Genomic DNA, 18780 nt, shown 5'->3' on the forward strand with positions numbered 1-18780 from the left:
AGGGTTAGGGGGAGCGGCGGCGGTCTACAGTGAGCAGAGGCCGGGAGCTAGCGTGAGGAACAGCCGGAGGGTTAGAGTGAGCGGTGGCGGCCTACAGTGAGCAGAGGCCGGGGGCTAGCATTGAAGTCTCCTCCAATTATTAGCTCTGCAATATGGCATGCACATTTGAAGAATATATTATGAATAAAATCAGCACCCTCCATTTCAGGACGGTATACATTTACTAAGGTTATTCTTTGCATCGCAATCGTTCCTCTTAAAATAATATATCTGCCGGATTTGTCTTTATCAACAGATTCCATTTGAAAGGGTATATTTTTATCAATAAGTATAACCACCCATCTGATTCGCTACAGTTATATAGTTTTCTTTCTTCTTCGGAAGGGGCCTTTACTCTGTGCTCTCCTTCTTTTCACATAGGCTATTTTTTTATTTTCAAAATCAATATTTTCAGTAACTCTGATCAATATCCATTTATTTATTTGATAAGTAGCTGTTTGATTTCTCTAATAATATACTTCTATGATTATGTCCTGCTAATGGTCTAAAATGACTGTACATTTTCCTTAAAGGGACGGATTTCACCCCATAATGCCATAGGCCAGGGGTGTCCAAACCTGCCCCCGGTAGACTGTTCAGAGTTTAGCTCTAACCTCAATTAAACACACCTGAACCAGCTAATCAAGGTCCCCAGACTTACTAGAAAATTTCAAGTGGGTTGGAGCTAAACCGCAAGTCCATTTCAACCACTAAATAAAAGAAAATTAAACTTTGTCTCACAATTATCACTTTTTTTTCTCAGAATTGCATGACATAAGCTTGCCATTCTGACATTTCTTAGAATTGCATTATATAAATTCACAATTTTGAGTTATAAAGTCAGAATTGCAAGATATAAACCAACACTCATTGTATTTTATGAGGTGGCTAATTCATACGAATTTGTACGACCTCCCTCGTTTTCTGTGAGGGGTAGGTTTAGGGGTGGGGTTAGGTGTGGTCCTTCGTATGAATTCCTATGAATTTGCCACCTCATAAAATACGTATGATTTTTTACAAATCGTACGAATTTGTATGATTTGTGAAAATTAGCCACCTCATAAAATATGTTTGAATTGCTGTGAGATTGGGTTGTATAAACTCACAATTGCACTTACAAACTCACCAAGTCCAATTCTGCTTTAAAAAAGATTGACTGCTTTCTTACAATTGCGAGTTTATATCTCACAATTCTAACTTTATACATTAACTCGTAATTGCGTGTTATAAAGTCAGAATCGCAAGATATAAACACAATTTTGAGAAAAAGTCAGAATTGTGAGTTTATATCTCACAATTTTGACTTTCTCAGAATTGCAAGTTTATATCTCACAATTTCAACTTTATGACATGCAATTGTGACTTTATATCTTGAAATTCTGAGAAAAAAGTAAGAATTGTGAGATAATAAGTTGCAATTGCCTTTTTTATTTCTATTCAGTGGTGGAAACAAACTTCCATATGAACCAAAGTCTCTTTATGGTAAGTTTCACTCAACAGCTATCTTTGAAACACCTCTTGGGCATCTATTTCAGTCATGCAGCTATAGCGTATAACTCTTTGAATGGGGAAACATTAAATCCTCAAAAGCTGTTCACCAAACTTACGATTAAATTTCATCCTTGAAATCACCAATGAAATCTGACAACAACTGTCTAATAAATGTTGTTTCTTATGCTCAAACAGCATAGAAAAGCTTATTTTCCAGGCTAGACCATCCAACTAATCTCACAATTCTAACTTTATACATTAACTCGTAATTGCGTGTTATAAAGTCAGAATCGCAAGATATAAACACAATTTTGAGAAAAAGTCAGAATTGTGAGTTTATATCTCACAATTTTGACTTTCTCAGAATTGCAAGTTTATATCTCACAATTTCAACTTTATAACATGAAGACTTTATATCTTGAAATTCTGAGAAAAAAGTAAGAATTGTGAGATAATAAGTTGCAATTGCCTTTTTTATTTCTATTCAGTGGTGGAAACAAACTTCCATATGAACCAAAGTCTCTTTATGGTAAGTTTCACTCAACAGCTATCTTTGAAACACCTCTTGGGCATCTATTTCAGTCATGCAGCTATAGCGTATAACTCTTTGAATGGGGAAACATTAAATCCTCAAAAGCTGTTCACCAAACTTACGATTAAATTTCATCCTTGAAATCACCAATGAAATCTGACAACAACTGTCTAATAAATGTTGTTTCTTATGCTCAAACAGCATAGAAAAGCTTATTTTCCAGGCTAGACCATCCAACTAGCCCCCGCATGTGCAGTCCTAAGTGTGAGTTTCTAACATCATCTGCAGTGATGCAATGTCTTTGCCAATTAGCAATTAGCTCTTTTTTTCAGAAGGCGGGACTTGCACTTTTTCCCATTCATAGTAATAGAAGTGCACCATCTTTGTGTTTTTGAAGTCTTTGACCAAGCTCTGTAGGATGTTGGCCCTCCAGGAGCAGGTTTGGGCACCACTGCCATAAGCTACAAACAAATCAGCCCCTGTGGTTTGTTTTTACCTATAAATCCGGGGAAAATGGGCATTTGGTACAAGAAGTGAAAAGAACTGCTTGGTCTACTTAATGGTTTCATCAATGGTTTCAGAGCCATAATTTCTTTCATATTTATTTTTACAACTGCAGCTTTAATAAGCAACCTTTGAGGTATGTTAACTGGCCCAGACGCTGGTCATTCATATATCTCAGTCAAACATCCTAACCTCTGTCTGATACCAAGGATGCCGCCCCCCCCCACACACACACACACACTGTTGCACTGTGTGAAGGCCTCAGGTGCCAGCCTCAATCTTTTTGTGTATGTGTGTGGGTGTATGAACGAGACAATATTGCACCAAAGATAATATTAAAAACAAACCCGTATGTGGTCCTTACACAACAAATCACGCAGATGATGACAAAGTACTGACAAACAAGGCCAGAAACTGTCTACGTGCCAGCTGTTGGATGTCATGATGCAAAAGGGAATCTACGGAAGATGAACAGCTCCATCTATCCATATCCAACCACTACCTATGTGAACTTTCTATAGCTCACGCTCCAGCCTCTGTGGCTCTTGGTGTACTGCAGAGGGATGTATCAACTTTCAATCTCAGCCAAGTGCACCATTAAATATTCATGCCTGTGCTGCGTAGAGATGCCAAATACACATTTTACCGAGGATTATTTGTTGTGTGTTCTCAGGAATGTATTACAAGCTTTTGATCACCGAGCCACTGGAGAGAAAGCAGCAGTCTCGGAAAATGACTAAGCAGCATGTCTACAAACTCTGGGAAAGCACATTATGAACTAAAATAAGGTTTGTTTCAAGCCTCTCGTGATGTAGTCACACCTGCTGGCTAAACGAATGGTTTTGGCACGATTCCCAACAGCTGTTTTCAAAGAGGTATTCATTTTTTGTGAACGTCTACTCACATCTGCCTCCTCCCTCACATTGTATTAATGAGGTAAATATGTTTATGATTCATATTTGTCATTGATGTGGAATGAAGTCCAGAATTGAAGCCGGTAGTGTCGTGCTGTTTAGACCATTAGTAAAATGCTTAATCATGGTAGTAAATGCATTTACTAATTTATAAACACATCATAGATTTTACTGAGCTATTTGTTGTCTTTTTGGAGTGTTATAGTTTATGATGTTTTATAGATTGCTATTACGGTTTGCTCTATATTTCTTCTAAAGCTCATGGAATAGAGATACTAATGCATTCTAGTCTAACATGACTACCATCATAAACATATTCTTTTAAAATTACGGTTTATATGTTATGTAAACTTAGCAGAAATGCATATTTTTGCCTTGGTTTTTTTCAACCAGCATTAAAAATGGCAGAAAAAGAATAAGAATGGTGCATTTCTGCCACCTAAATATTGGGTTGTTTTGGCACTTGGGAAATCTTCAGCAAGTTGCATGTACTTTTTTTAGTGTCACTTACTATTTTGGTGACACTGCTGGTGCTTTATTTCATGTTCTGCCACTGTACAGAATTATTTTCTAAATGATCATAATATTGTTATGATATATCACAGATATATTAAGAGTCATACGGGTTTGGAAAGACATCAAGATGAATAAAAATGACATGATGAACTATCCCTTTAGGAACTGATCCACTTGTACAACACATCTTGGACAACACAACTTTCAGTCATGTCTGAAAAGAAATTAACTTGATATATAAGTGAGATGTTTTAGTGAGCACTTGATTAAATGAAAGGTGCATCTCTTTGTTTGCAACTTTCATGCTATCTATGCTGTTTACAAAGAATAAAAGCTTTTAAATATGTCTTTTTACTGTATTATAGCAATTGTATTGAAATGTAAAAAATGTTGAAAAACATTCACACGATAAGACTTTAATGGACTTGGTTTAATATTAATATGAACGCACACACACACACACACACACACACACACATGAACACACACACACACACGAACACATGAACGAACACACACACACACACACACACACACACATGAACACACACACACACACGAACACATGAACGAACACACACAATGTTTTAGTGAGCACTTGATTAAATGAAAGGTGCATCTCTTTGTTTGCAACTTTCATGCTATCTATGCTGTTTACAAAGAATAAAAGCTTTTAAATATGTCTTTTTACTGTATTATAGCAATTGTATTGAAATGTAAAAATGTTGAAAAACATTCACATGATAAGACTTTAATGTACTTGGTTTAATATTAATATGAACGCACACACACACACACATATATAAAGTATTTGTTGATAAAGTAGAAACCAAACAAACATGGAACATGAAAATGAAACACAGAAAGGAGACTTTGAGAGATTCACCATGCGCTACGGTATATAAGAGTCAAAAGTTTTCACCCCTCTGATGCAACTGGCAAACCAAAAACCAATTCCAGCAAGGTGCCACTAATATTTCTTCTTTAATGAGAATAGTAAGGAATGGGAGCCGAAAGAGACATCAGCCAAGAGCAGGTGTTCATTCTGATGATTTATTCATGATCCAATTATGAGCTTCAACCAACATTCTGTCACAAGTGCAGTGACATTTCGACTACTATTAATTGCTTTATACTAATATGAACGCACACACACACACACACACACACACATGAACACACACATATATAAAGTATTTGTTGATAAAGTAGAAACCAAACAAACATGAAACATGAAAATGAAACACAGAAAGGAGACTTTGAGAGATTCACCATGGGCTACGGTATATAAGAGTCAAAAGTTTTCACCCCTCTGATGCAACTGGCAAACCAAAAACCAATTCCAGCAAGGTGCCACTAATATTTCTTCTTTAATGAGAATAGTAAGGAATGGGAGCCGAAAGAGACATCAGCCAAGAGCAGGTGTTCATTCTGATGATTTATTCATGATCCAATTATGAGCTTCAACCAACATTCTGTCAGCAAGTGCAGTGACATTTCGACTACTATTAATTGCTTTATACAGTAAGTTTGGTAATCATGCATCGCTGAATATCATTCAAAGATGCTCCATTTATATGTAAAGCAGATGGAAAATCTGACTGGTGACTGGTGCCATAACTGTGTCTTATCCTTAATAGTCAGATGGACACTGGCCATTGATGAAGACCGCAAATGTCAGGCATTTATTGTTCGGTGCATGGGGGAACCACTGATTTAGAGATTACTTCTTTCCGAAAGCATGACAAGTCTTACAAATGCCACAGAGGCTTAAAATCTTATGTTAGCTTGTCAGAGTATAAAGTATAACTGGTGATGAGGTGGTTTGCTATTTTAAAGGTAATCAATACTAGCATAGGGTTTTGATTTTGGTGTGCAGGTTTGTTTGCACCTTTTTATTGCTTCATTTTTTTTTGCAACTTCAGGGATCTTATCTATGCACAATCAGCTTGTAACAGTCCAAAGAGAAAGGAAAACTTGAAATCGCATCATATGACCCCTTTAATAGTCAGATGGACACTGGCCATTGATGAAGTGTCAGGCATTTATTGCTCGGTGCATGGGGGAACCACTGATTTAGAGATTACTTCTTTCCGAAAGCATGACAAGTCTTACAAATGCCACAGAGGCTTAAAATCTTATGTTAGCTTGTCAGAGTATAAAGTATAACTGGTGATGAGGTGGTTTGCTATTTTAAAGGTAATCAATACTAGCATAGGGTTTTGATTTTGGTGTGCAGGTTTGTTTGCACCTTTTTATTGCTTCATTTTTTTATAGACGTTTTGTTGTCGTGGCACAAAAATTGATTTGATAAAAGATCTGATTTGCACTGAAGACTGCTGTGTCACACCTGGTTAGCACATGGAATAAAGCCGAAGAATCACATTAGCTGACTGGCTTAACCAGCAACAACCTGCTGTTTCATTAGCAGAACCGCCAAATTTTTTGCTGGTGAACAGCATGATTATACTGGTTTGTCCTGTTAGATTAGCAGATATTGTAGCCAAGGATGCAGGTGGGTGGTACAAGGCAGAGGAGACCTTGTTTTACTAAGAAAAGCCAGTGTTAGCATACATTAGTTCTCTCTGAACAGAGCACAAACTTCACTCTTCACCACAATAACAAACACAATAAAAAACAGAATCCTTTCTAAATGGTGGCATAACAGAACATTAAGCAGTCACACATTTCCCCTGTTCATATCGCTCAAAAACACAAAGAATAACACTCAACTGTCTACTTTTATTCATGCCCTTTAGGCTCACGCAAAGCATGCTGGGTACTGAAAAACCTCCTGATAACACAATGTTACAATATGTTATTATGCATCCATGAATTCTTTATGGTTGCACAGTTGGAGTTGAAATGAACAATATGTCCATTTCAAAAATCCATAATAACAAACAAATAAATAAATGTTGTAGTAAATGAAGACTATTTTTTTGAAATAACATCACTTTCATAACAATGAAGCACACTTCCTCCCCAAACTTTTGGATGGTCCATTGCATTTGGACATTTTATAAAGTAGGCTATTTTTAACAAATTCCTTTTAATCACAGTGATTACTCTCATTAGATTTTCATGACTATAAGGCAGTGTTTTTGTGTTGATATAACCAGCACATGTCCCTGGCAGGTTTGTGAGTTTCCCCCTCTACCTGTTAAAGTAATGTTTGATTCTCAAAGGGATGATTAGAGACTACATTTCTAATTGTGAAAGCTATTATGATTATCTGCTTGAGCATCATCACAGCTTCTTGGCAACAGCGTGGAGAAATCTATCCGCCCCCATCCTCTGATTTGTAACGCGCAGCTTTGACTTGATCCCCATTCAATACATTATCCAGACATTAAACTCCCAGCTGTCAGCATGTGAGGACTAATACAGCCATTATCAGCAGCAGCAGCAGCACAGCAACCATAACTTTAAAAAGATAATATTAGGATCTCACAATCGCACTCCCCTGGCTCAATAAAACAGCGGGGCTCCTGGAGATGTTGTACATGAGACGGTAAACAAACAAGCCAAAGCAAAACCATTCTTATGCCATCAATATGCCCATAGTATTTCCAGACACCTCAAGCAGTTCAATTATTTAAGTATCACCCCTCCTCTGTGTTTAGCACCCAAGCATAGCCTAGGTCTCTGCAGCAATAGCGTTTTAAACGCATTGTCTATAACTGTGATATCAAAACGCCCACTTTTAAAAGCCGTTGAAGTTCGGAATGAATCATTGAGTCGTTTGTTGAATCCTTTCCTGTACGATACAATTGAGAATAGTTCATCAGAAGCGAGGTGAATATAACAATAGTGCGGCTTACCTTTCAAACACGTCCTGTGGTTTATGTCCGGCAGGATGCTTCTGTCTGTCTGCATCAGCACCAGCGCACACGGGGAGCGCCCATCCGCTCAGGGACCGTGTGGAAAGAGACACGCCTTCACCAAACACGAAAACGAAAAACTTTTGACTTTGTGTCTCTGCGTATCACAGACACCAGCTTGTTGGCATGAACCACATCTTAAAATGCTAGTTTTAAGTCTTAAGGCATGGTTTTACATGAATCAAACGCCGCAGAAATAATTAAATAAACGTATCTGCTTAAAATAAGAATTGATTTGCACTGCCATCTGTTGGTGAACGTTGTAAGTGCACATTGTGTGGAAAACAGTATTATTCAGCGGCATACATATATAAAATATTTATATAAACTCACATAGTAATACAGAATAATGAATAAACACCTAAACATATCCATAACGAGTGTAGCTATATAGGTTTGACTGTTTTTCTTATTTCCAAAGGAGCTGGATGCTGAATCCACACCAGCAGGCGGCGCTAAACTACTGAGACACGTCGCGAACAGATGCGCTCAGTATTACGAAATTATAACTGATTTGCTTTTTCTTAATGAATTATAGGCTAATCTCCTAGCAGCGTGAGTGAGGGATGATACAGCGGCTCTTCTGGTCTAGCCGGCGTCAGGTAATAACCCAGCAATATCATCATCAAGCTTCTGTTTCATTAATCTAACACAGGCATGTTGTTCAGGATGGTAAAACTCAGACTACTCAACACGATTGCACCTGCATACTTCTACACTGCAACCGTGGTCACATTCGCCCTCCACTTCCTCCTCTTCATGCCCACTGTTTTCCGAAGTCCAGATGTAGCGCTAAATCCCACCATGCTGGTCCACATCACTGTCTTTCTCTTCCTCATGGGGAACGCATTGGGTAATTACACAATGACTATATGGTACCCATCTGAGAGTGCCAACGAGACAGTAATTCCAGTCTGTTCACCCGACTGCCCGGACCGAATTGACGCCCACTACCTCCTGAATGGACGCCACTTCTGTAAAGTGTGTAAGAAAGTGATTCTAAAACGGGACCACCACTGCTTTTTCACAGGAAACTGCATCGGGAATAGGAACATGCGCTACTTTATTATGTTCAGCATCTATACGTCCTGCTGTTGTCTGTATTCGTTGGTAGTCGGGGTGGCGTATCTTACAATGGAATACTCCATTTCCTTTGAGAACCCACTGACGTTCCTCACTCTTCTACCGCTCTCGACAGGTTACTTCTTCCTTGGTAGGTTTAATTTTGTTTTCTTGAGGCTTTCCTACTTCAAATATCCTTGATAAGAACATTCTTTCTTTTCTCCCCTCAGGTTTGATTTCAGGTCTCCAGTTCTTTCTGGTTATAATGCTGTATGTCTGGCTGGGTATCGGACTGGTTAGCGCCGGTTTCTGCTGTCAGCAGCTTCTACTAGTAGCCCGAGGGCAGACCTGGTGCGAGCTGCAGAAAGGGCAGCTGTCAGAGAGTCGTGGGACCTGGCTTGCCAACCTGACTGATGTTTTCGGTTCCCGTTGGGCTCTGGGCCTTTTCCTGCCAGTTCAGACTGTGGAGACCATACCTGGGAACCGGCAGGTCTACCATGATCACAGACATGACTGAAAAGCCAAGAACTTCCCATATCAGTGTGTTCATCATGATTTGACCTGTGTCGACCAGTTATTAAATGTGATACGGGCTTCAGTGCATGCAACTGATCTACCTTTTCAGTGGATTTCTGTCAACGCTGCACAAATTAGGACAGCGTTATGTCACAAAGAGGTTGTAACACCCATATCTATGTCTATCAGCACTGTGTTGAAACTCAATTTCAGCCCTAGTTCAGGGCAGCAGTGATTAGCAGCATCAGAGAAGGAGGCCGGTATTAAAGGTTGGATGGGTATTTACAAAACAACGCACACTAGGTAATCAGCACACTATTACACAAGCAGGGGTGTGTTTAGTGTTTTGGGGGCCCTTGGCAAGTGTCCTGGGTGGGGCCCCCCTCGGTGGATTTTGCGATCAATTCCGGGGTAGGGATGGGTATCGTTTACATTTTATCGATACCAATGCGATACAATACGATAAATGATGTAAAAAGATGTTGAGAATTTCAAGTTATCTTATTACTGCAGTTTACAAATGCCTCCAAGCAAACAGAAAAAGTCACATAAAGCACATTTTTTAAATAAAAAAGGCCCTTCAGAAAGAGAGAGAGAGAGAGAGAGAGAGAGAGATTTACTCAGCATACTATAGCACAACATATTTGAACATCATGTGCATAGGAGCACAACAGAATGTAATAAAGAATTCTGGTGTCTCTAGCGATTTTTATTTATATTTATAATTTTTATTTTTTGCGCATTTTGAGAGGGAAAGTCAGCTCGCGGAGAACTCGTGCTGTTTGTAAAATTACGCCTCACAGAAAGTTTTCAAATTATTTTGTAAGTTATTTAATGAAGAAATATGAATTCTACCTCACCTTCAGCATTACAATTATTTTACCCGCGCCAGGTGTCCTGACATTTTATCCTACCCGTCAGATTGTCCTACCAGGGTTTACTGCGCATGCGCACATCAATATCGCGTCCTTTTTCTCATGCTGAACAACAATATTTAGTGTATCTGCATCACTGTAAGGGCAGGTTTAGGGTTGTGGTAGGTGTAGACTTTAATAAAACACAATCTAATAGGTAGAAAAAATTATCCCTTCTAGCTACAACCTCGAATATAACACATAATTACTGTATTTGCATTACTGTAAGGGTAGGTTTAGGGTTGTGGTAGGTGTAGACCAGGGGTCACCAAACTTGATCCTGGAGGGCCGGTGTCCTGCAGAGTTTGTACCTATCAGATTTTGCTTCCAGCATGATATTAATAAGGTGTGAGGCTTTATTAACATGTACACCTACCCCAACCCTAAACCTACCCTTACAGTAGGATAAATACAGTGCTGGTAGCATAATCTGATTGGTAGCATTATTTGTCAGAACACCGGTTCGCGTTCCGCGGGGGCCCATGCAATTGCGTGGGTTGCGTGGTGCCTAAACACGCTACTGTACACAAGTGGCCTGCTAAAATGTGGGTGACATTTAGTTAGAAATTGAATTGAACTGGCCACACACCACAGGAAGTTCAATTGTAATTTAAATAGAAATTTACTTGCAATTAAAAAAAAAACACAGGCAATGCATAAATACTAAAACTGAAAAAGAAAAGAAAAAAACTATAAATCCTTTGGAGTTAATGGCTTAAAACTTTTGGCTTTTTTGAATGAAATTAATACTTTTATTCAACAAGAATGCATTCAATTGACATTTAGAATGCAACACAAGATTACTACTTTAACTAATTGCTGTTCATTTGAACTTTATATTCATCATCCTTATGGTTTACACAGAAATATTATAGCAGCACAACAATTTTCAATGTTGATCATTTGGAAAGTTATTTTAAATTCTAATGTTATCATAATATTACTGTTTTCACAGTATTTTTGATCAAATAAAAGCAGCCTTATAGTGAACAAGTGTGTCTTCACTTACTTAGCATTTCTATTTAAACATTGCAGTCATATGAACTTCTTTGAATTCCAATTATTTTAATACCACTTCCATTCAATATTCAAATTTCTGAAATTTAAATTCATCCTATTTGCTACCTCAATTCAAATTCCTTTCAGTTAATTTCGACTGGACCAGAATTACATTTTCAGTTCATTTCTGAAAAGCACACATGTACTTGTTACCAACGTCATTTTTCTAAAAAATAATTTTCTAAAAAATACATATCTTTAAAAAGTTATTGGTCATATCATAACAAATTTATTTTCATATTATAATCAATTTTAATTATTTATTATTTTATTAGTTATAAAAAACATTTTATTATACTTGATTGGATCACTTTCTGTTACTTACAGTAAATGGCAGATATCGTGTGGTTTTTTATCATTAAGGCTTGCAGAAAGCATTTTGAGTTTGGTGCTATATTAAAATTTCTTTTTACATTTCCCATAGAGGACAGATTAACTAAAAAATGTTGATTTACAGCACGATCAAACCAAGCAGTAAATATGTGCTAATTTTTTTCTTTGCGATCTGTCCAACATGGACAACGTAATTAGTAATAATGGAGGGTCACTGTTCTGTAACTGAAACCCTCTTATAAAACAGCAATCCACTATTAAGTTTCATGTCAGCGTTTCAATTATTATAAGTGCACGCTTACAATTGCTCTGCTCTCAGTCCTGTTTGAGGTTTTGAAACATGGCCCTCAACATCCTTTGGCTGCAGTTGAACTGAGCATCATATCTTATCAAAATATCCTTCACGTCCATCTTGACTGGATCAGATGTCTAGGCTTGGTTTAGATGCAGGTTAGTTGTTCAGAAGCTGGAGTTTATTATGCTATCACAGCTAAGATGATATTTTCATATAATCAATTTCTACCACCTTTTTAGTGTTATACTGTTGTGAATTAATATTACGTTTCTGTATTTGATGCATGAAAAACATGGCATGCAATGATGATGAACATTTTCTGTTGATGAATGTTTTTCTGTGATTGATTTATTTGTAACTATTTAGGTTACCACCAATATCTTTATATAAAACGACTTTAACCAAAACACAACCTTAAGGGCTTTTCTTGGAGATCAGCTTCAATCTTAAAACACGTTAATCTATGATTTACTGAACAAATTGTTCAAACTTAAAATAACTAATAACCAGGGCACAGCTTGAATATATATTTAAAATGCCTTTATTTGAAGGCACATAAAAATCAAACGACACCTACAGAATACAAAACTGCACTTCAGTACAATGCTAAAACTAAACAAGACTATTGCATAGATTTCTACAGCAAAAATGTGTCATTTAGCATCGGGTTCTGATAAATCAACACAATGTGTTTATATTTTTGGAAAGCAAATACAAATGCGAACCAGACAACAACAATAGAAAAAGAAAAGAAAAGAACATTTGTACAGCAAAGTACACTTGCACAGTGTACATGCCATCACATTCATTCAGTGCATTCATTACTCCACTAAACCTGGCCTCTGTCATCAAAGCTTATTAGTACCTGCTTTCCAAACACAATAAACAGTCTGTATGCATGCAGTATAACAGATTGCTACGGAAAAAAAATAAATAAATTGTACATTTGCCAATTTGCTCATTCACATCCAGACCTAACGACAATTACAACCTCCATTAAGAATGTAAACAACTCACTTAATAATACAACAAGGCATTACAAATAACAACCACATTTGAAGTGCTACTTCAAATACATTCTGACCAGAACAAACGGTTATTACTACCCTTACTCTTACCGTCCATTGGTCTTTCTCATAGATAACAAGAACATTTACTTGGAGATGCATTTGAAAACACATTATACACATACAAACAATATTATTACAAACACATTTCTACAAATTGTCAAATATTCACGAGGATGATACTGAATTTCACATTTTCATCTGAATAAAAAAAATCATTATTGTGCACTTAAGTATAAGTACTCATATCTTCATCATTTGTTAAAGGCCTTTTTTAGTTACAGTGATTAGAAAATAACTGTTTTCCATTTTCTTTGATTCTGAGCAGAAACTATTTTTGCGTTCCAGTTCTGGTTTTCCAAGGCCTCCTTTCCAAATAGTAACCAATTAAGATTGAAATACTAGAACGGTTAATAGCGTTCTTTTCAAATTGAGTTTGCTAATAAATTCTGAATCACTGTATCACTTTATTTAGAAAAAGGTGCAACTGTAACCTAAACACTGTCGTTATATACTTTTGACACAAGGATAAAGATGACTACTGTTGGATAGATAACGCTTGGAGTGATAACTAGATCTCTGGACTCTATTGAAGACTCAAATCTTTGATGTTTCCTACTGATATTATGACAAGATGTTGAAAATTTGCTAAGCGATTTATTAGAAAAGTGCCGGTTGGAGCAAGGATACAACAGCTGAAATAATAAAATCCGAACCTGCTACTACACCATACAACCCACATCTGTGATATCCTGCTCTGCACCCCTTACAGAGTCCACCAGTGAGTCCACTGGTGTCTCCTCGTTGTTTCTAGAGTACTTTTGACAGATAAAGATGACTACTGTTGGATAGATAACGCTTGGAGTGATAACTAGATCTCTGGACTCTACTGAAGACTCAAATCTTTGATGTTTCCTACTGATATTATGACAAGATGTTGAAAATTTGCTAAGCGATTGATTAGAAAAGTGCCGGTTGGAGCAAGGATACAACAGCTGAAATAATAAAATCCGAACCTGCTACTACACCATACAACCCACATCTGTGATATCCTGCTCTGCACCCCTTACAGAGTCCACCAGTGAGTCCACTGGTGTCTCCTCGTTGTTTCTAGAGTTCTGGAAGATAAGCTGCAATCTCGTCCAGACTTTGGGATCTCCACTACATATGGCCTCCAAGAAGAGGTCAGTCTGAGCCTGCAGACTCTGAAGCTGGGCCTGGGAACGTTCATTTTGTCGAATAAGTTCCTTTGTGCGCAGTGTGATACCCAGCAGGCCTGACCGATTCAAAATGTTATAGGTGTTGCAGAAGCGTTTGCGTTTGCTGGAGCTTGGAGAGAGTGCCTCTGGGATATTCTCCACATCACTGCTCTGGGTGTCTGAAGCTTCGGGACTCTTTTGAGGGAATGAAGCGAGGAAGGAGTCAGTGCACAGTGAGAATGGTGAAGTGGTGGTGTGGGGCTCCTGAAGGTCAGAAAGCCTGGATGAGGAGTCTTCCACAGCTACGTCTTCAACAGCGTGACCGATTTCTCCCAAAGAAGCAATGTTGGGGTCTACATCGTAATCTTTAAACGTCTCGGACACATCCTGTTTCAAAGAGGAAGTGTGGAAAGGTTTTTCATCATAACGGCGTCGTTGATGTCTTCCAGCATGACTGTGGTTTGACCTCTTATTGATAGCACTGGGACCCTCGTCGACTGTAGACCTTTGTGCAAGATGTGGGGACATTTTTGGAAAGCTGTTTTGCATGGGAACATGCTTTCTGGAATGTTTCTGCTTGTCAGAGCTTTGGCCGGTACAGTCACCAGCTGGCATGACTGGCTGTAGGAAAAGCAGCTGGGACTGAGGAACCACATCTAGTGAAGTGTTTATGCCCCAAGGTTTTAATGCAGGGGCCACGGAGTTACGCTGAAACAAGAATTATCAATGAACATTTTTGTAAAACAGACACATACTCTTTAGTTCTCATTCACAATAACAGGAGTCAACAACAACGAGTCACATGTTTTTCAGTCTTATTCAATAATAGATTCAATTAATAGTTTGTAATTTCTGAATTAAAATGTTTTTATTAAAATTGATTATTTTAGGGGGACACGCAAGTCAAAAATGTCAAGGTGATGCAACTGTCTTGGTATCAAAAACAGATCCTCATGTTTGTGTGTCAATTTTTTTCTTAAAACAACATTATTTGACTTTTGGCAAAGTTTGTACAGGTTGTAATATGTCATATGGTGACAATTATATTTATGAATGAATAAATCATAATATTTGCAAAAAAATTTATATTATATATATATATATATATATATTAGTGCTGTCAAACAATTAATCGCAATTAATCGCATCCAAAATAAAAGTTTTTGTTTACATAATATATGTATGTATGCTGTGTATATTTATTATGTATATATAAATACACATAAGCTCTCACATGAACTCCAGGTGAAAAGAAAATATATCATTTCTTTTTATATGATGTTACATGACATTTTTCAAAACCACATGAAAGTACATTTTTATATACTGTATGACTAGATTTTTCCTTTTCTTCATTGCAGATACCCTTATGTCACTGACCCAGCTGCAATATTTATAAAACAATATTTATAGTAATCGCCTCATTCAGGTATGCAGCATGTTTTCGCTTGCTTGCTCTGATAAGAAGCAGCAGCAGGCATGAAATGCGCAAGCGCAATGATATCACATCTTGCGTGTATGGAAAACAGCTGTACACACAAGAGGCAATATCGAGCGTGATCAAAGCCTGTCTCCTATTGCGTATCATAGAAACATTTAATTATCCACATTCCACACCAATAAATTAAATTAGGTTCGGTGAGGAAACGTGTTGTGAAATATCTCACCTACAGCACAATATCCCAACTGAAATGGTAGGGAAACCCTGCTTTAAAGGGTAATTCAAATGCCTTTTCGCTATGAATAAATCACTGTTTTTGATATAGATTTAATGAAAATTAAGATTTGATACATATAATATTAGAAACACATTTTTTGTCTACTTTGAGTAAGGTACATAAAAACACGTAGATCAGTTTAAATCATTTACAAACGTCCTATTCAGCCTTAATATTTTGTGAGCCAAAGATGCTGAGCAGAAAGCACTGGAAAGTATTCAATCCAAGAATCACAAGGCAAATGTCTGTAATGAGTTATAACTACCAACAAATTTAGTAAACATAGCTTTGAGACCAAAACAATACCGTAACTGCAACAAGACAGTTATGTGTCATGAGCTAAAGCTTTTCCAGAAAAGCAACATAAAGAGACAAGGAGACTTACAGAAATGTGTCATACCTGCTTGAGAACAAGGTTGTTCATTACGATCATGGGAGAGATGCCTGGATGTGAGCCAGGAATGAAAGGCACCTGAGGAGCTGCCGGCATGCTTTGTGTTGCAGTACTGGTTGGTCCTATGTCTTCAAATTCTGTCTGGTCCAAAGCACTAAAATATCCTGAGCTGGCATCTACAGTGAGAAAATATTGTAATATGGTAAGGGTAAAAACCCAGTAATTATGTGCAGTTATACACCTATAACAATGTAATTATAGACAATATTGTATAAATATAATCAGTAATGGGGGATTAGTAATAATCATACCAAAGCATGAGAGAAAGACAAGTACTGTCACCATATTTAGCTTAAAACCATAATACTTACACAGAAAAAAAAAACAAGGGCTGTGAAATCTACTTTCTCATGTAAGCTGAGAAATTAATGATACACAACAGAACACAAAGCTGGAAAATCTATAAACGACAAACCTGAATCTCTGTCGATCTCACTGGAGGCTTTCCGTTTGTTGCCCATGTTGGATCTTCTCTGGTGCTCCGATTTGTTGGATTTCAGTCCATCGGTACAGCCCTGATCCAGGCAATGACTGAGAGCAGGACAGAGTCATGGATTAAATAAAGGTAAGTCAAAAACCTGAAAGAGGATCTAGTGTAACATGAGCACATTTAAGACTCAAGCCAATGAAATGCAGCTCCTACTCACTTATAGACCAAATATAGGGTTTATCACACCCAAAAACACACTTTATCATGAATTAGCAAATATTACTAGGCAAAGTTTATCATAGTAAATAAACAGCCCATGAATGAATCATAAGCAGAGACTGAGAGAGTGCTATGAAAACAAGTAAACAAGTCCACGAATATAAGTGCTAGCCTTATGCACCCTCATACAGAAAAAAACAACATCTTAACATCTTAAAATACAGCTTGGCAACCACAGTGGCACCTTGTTTTAGATCTTGTATTGAATAGTTTATACATACAGTATGAACGGAGTCTGAATGTCGCGAACCCGCTACTGCAGCACCTGACACACGGTGCCAAACACGAGACTCTCCCATAAACACACACTACAGCACAAAATGCACGTTTTTCCTTACTTACCGAGAACAATTCTCCTCAAACTCCTTCTCTTGTTAAGGCTTGTGTATGAAATGACGCTTGACGAGAGAAAACTAAGCTTATATTTCTGTTGTTTTGGAAACTGGATTGCACAGAGAGCAACGTGAGTTTACAAACAGCTCCGCCTTCTCGGCTGCCTTAAATGGCTGTTACCAGGGAAACCGCCGAATCGTCACTTGCTTACCTATGCAAGACCCGCCTTATATTTGCATAGCGCCTTCTGATTGGTGCGGAGATGAACCCTTGCGACTGTAAACGTGACTCTGAAGTGTGGCGTGAAATCTGCACCGCAGCGTCAAGAGTGAATCTAGCACGCGCCGCAGCGTCATCCTCTCCATCCCATAATTTTTAATGTATAAAAAATGTAGTTCACAGAATGAAAGCCACGTAACAAACAAAACTGTTGTTGTTTTGTACGCAATTCAAACGTCAATGACACGCAAAAAGTTTGCTTCACAATTCTACACACACACATATATATATATTATATATATAATAATTATTATTATATTACAATTATTATTTGAACCACATCTTTTTATTTATTTATTTGCCATGTCCACAAGTGCTGTACATTTTAAAACAAATGTATTAAGAAATATTAGGTGTTCCTTCTTTCTGAATGTGTCCAGATGGACCTGAATTCACTTGGAAACTGATCCTTAAGATCTTTGCTTTCAAAGTCAATGGAAATATTAAACACAAATGAATTTCCACATGCCCTAAAGTACATAGATTTTGGCAAAGTGCAACAACCACAGAATTGCCCTCCCAACAGGCTCAGAAAAGTCTCTTGAGTAGGCCTATCTTCACTAGAACTCCAACCCCAGCAATAGTCATGCGACAAAAACGACATCAGTTCTACTATTCATTGCCAAAATATATATTGCATTAAAATGGAAATCATATACATCAAATCAATGTGAACACTGGGTACATGAAAAGACCAAAACCTAAGAAACACAAACATCATTCTAAAAATGTTTCATTGGGTTTACTTACTGTTTTATTGAATTTCTTGACTATATGAAGAACGTGACACTAGACTTTCCAATTCCCCTTAAAAATAAACACTTATGCTTTAGTTTACTACTGAAATCAAATGGGATATGTTATTAAACTGACTTTTAAACTACATTTAAACCGTATTTTAAATTCGATTTATGTTAACTGTAATGTTCAATATTTATGTTAATTGTATGTCATCATGCAAT

The 18780-nt window shown here is 37.4% G+C and overlaps 3 protein-coding genes across 4 annotated transcripts in view; 1 reads left to right on the forward strand and 2 right to left on the reverse strand.

The window, feature by feature from the left end:
• The window catches only part of LOC107739248 (calcium permeable stress-gated cation channel 1-like), a 47565-nt gene extending 39679 nt beyond the window's left edge, over window positions 1-7886 (reverse strand). Inside the window, exon 1 of the mRNA XM_016551282.1 lies at window positions 7821-7886. The gene's annotated coding sequence lies outside the window, so the exon portion shown is untranslated. The remainder of the gene's footprint in view (window positions 1-7820) is intronic.
• A 554-nt stretch (window positions 7887-8440) lies between these two features.
• LOC107739258 (palmitoyltransferase ZDHHC22-like) lies at window positions 8441-9864 on the forward strand. The gene is made up of 3 exons (XM_016551292.1): window positions 8441-8482; window positions 8536-9093; window positions 9173-9864. Exons 2-3 carry the CDS (start codon window positions 8538-8540, stop codon window positions 9457-9459), a joined length of 843 nt encoding a protein of 280 aa, XP_016406778.1. The 5' UTR covers window positions 8441-8482; window positions 8536-8537; the 3' UTR covers window positions 9460-9864.
• Window positions 9865-13975: 4111 nt separating this feature from the next.
• LOC107739259 (CLOCK-interacting pacemaker-like) lies at window positions 13976-17679 on the reverse strand. Of its 2 annotated transcripts, none has more exons than XM_016551293.1 (4): window positions 17549-17679; window positions 16913-17028; window positions 16444-16613; window positions 13976-15033 (listed from the first exon to the last, which is right to left on the reverse strand). In XM_016551293.1, exons 2-4 carry the CDS (start codon window positions 16956-16958, stop codon window positions 14149-14151), a joined length of 1101 nt encoding a protein of 366 aa, XP_016406779.1. In that variant the 5' UTR covers window positions 16959-17028; window positions 17549-17679; the 3' UTR covers window positions 13976-14148. The 2 variants fall into 2 exon arrangements, with proteins under 2 accessions (XP_016406779.1, XP_016406780.1); XM_016551294.1 differs by having other exon boundaries at window positions 16913-17035; window positions 17549-17668.
• Window positions 17680-18780: the final 1101 nt, after the last annotated feature.

This window comes from Sinocyclocheilus rhinocerous, unplaced genomic scaffold, assembly GCF_001515625.1.
Source record: "Sinocyclocheilus rhinocerous isolate Xijiao unplaced genomic scaffold, SAMN03320098_v1.1 scaffold495, whole genome shotgun sequence".
Classification (NCBI taxonomy): domain Eukaryota; kingdom Metazoa; phylum Chordata; class Actinopteri; order Cypriniformes; family Cyprinidae; genus Sinocyclocheilus; species Sinocyclocheilus rhinocerous.

Coding starts and splice junctions, on each gene's coding strand:
- LOC107739258 (XM_016551292.1), top strand. CDS start 8,538: ATGTTGTTCAGGATGGTAAAACTCAGACTACTCAACACGATTGCACCT. Junction 9,094..9,172: donor GACAGGTTACTTCTTCCTTG/GTAGGTTTAATT, acceptor TTCTCCCCTCAG/GTTTGATTTCAGGTCTCCAG.
- LOC107739259 (XM_016551293.1), bottom strand. CDS start 16,958: ATGGGCAACAAACGGAAAGCCTCCAGTGAGATCGACAGAGATTCAG. Junction 16,614..16,912: donor TGAGATCGACAGAGATTCAG/GTTTGTCGTTTA, acceptor TTCTCACTGTAG/ATGCCAGCTCAGGATATTTT. Junction 15,034..16,443: donor ACAACCTTGTTCTCAAGCAG/GTATGACACATT, acceptor TTCTTGTTTCAG/CGTAACTCCGTGGCCCCTGC.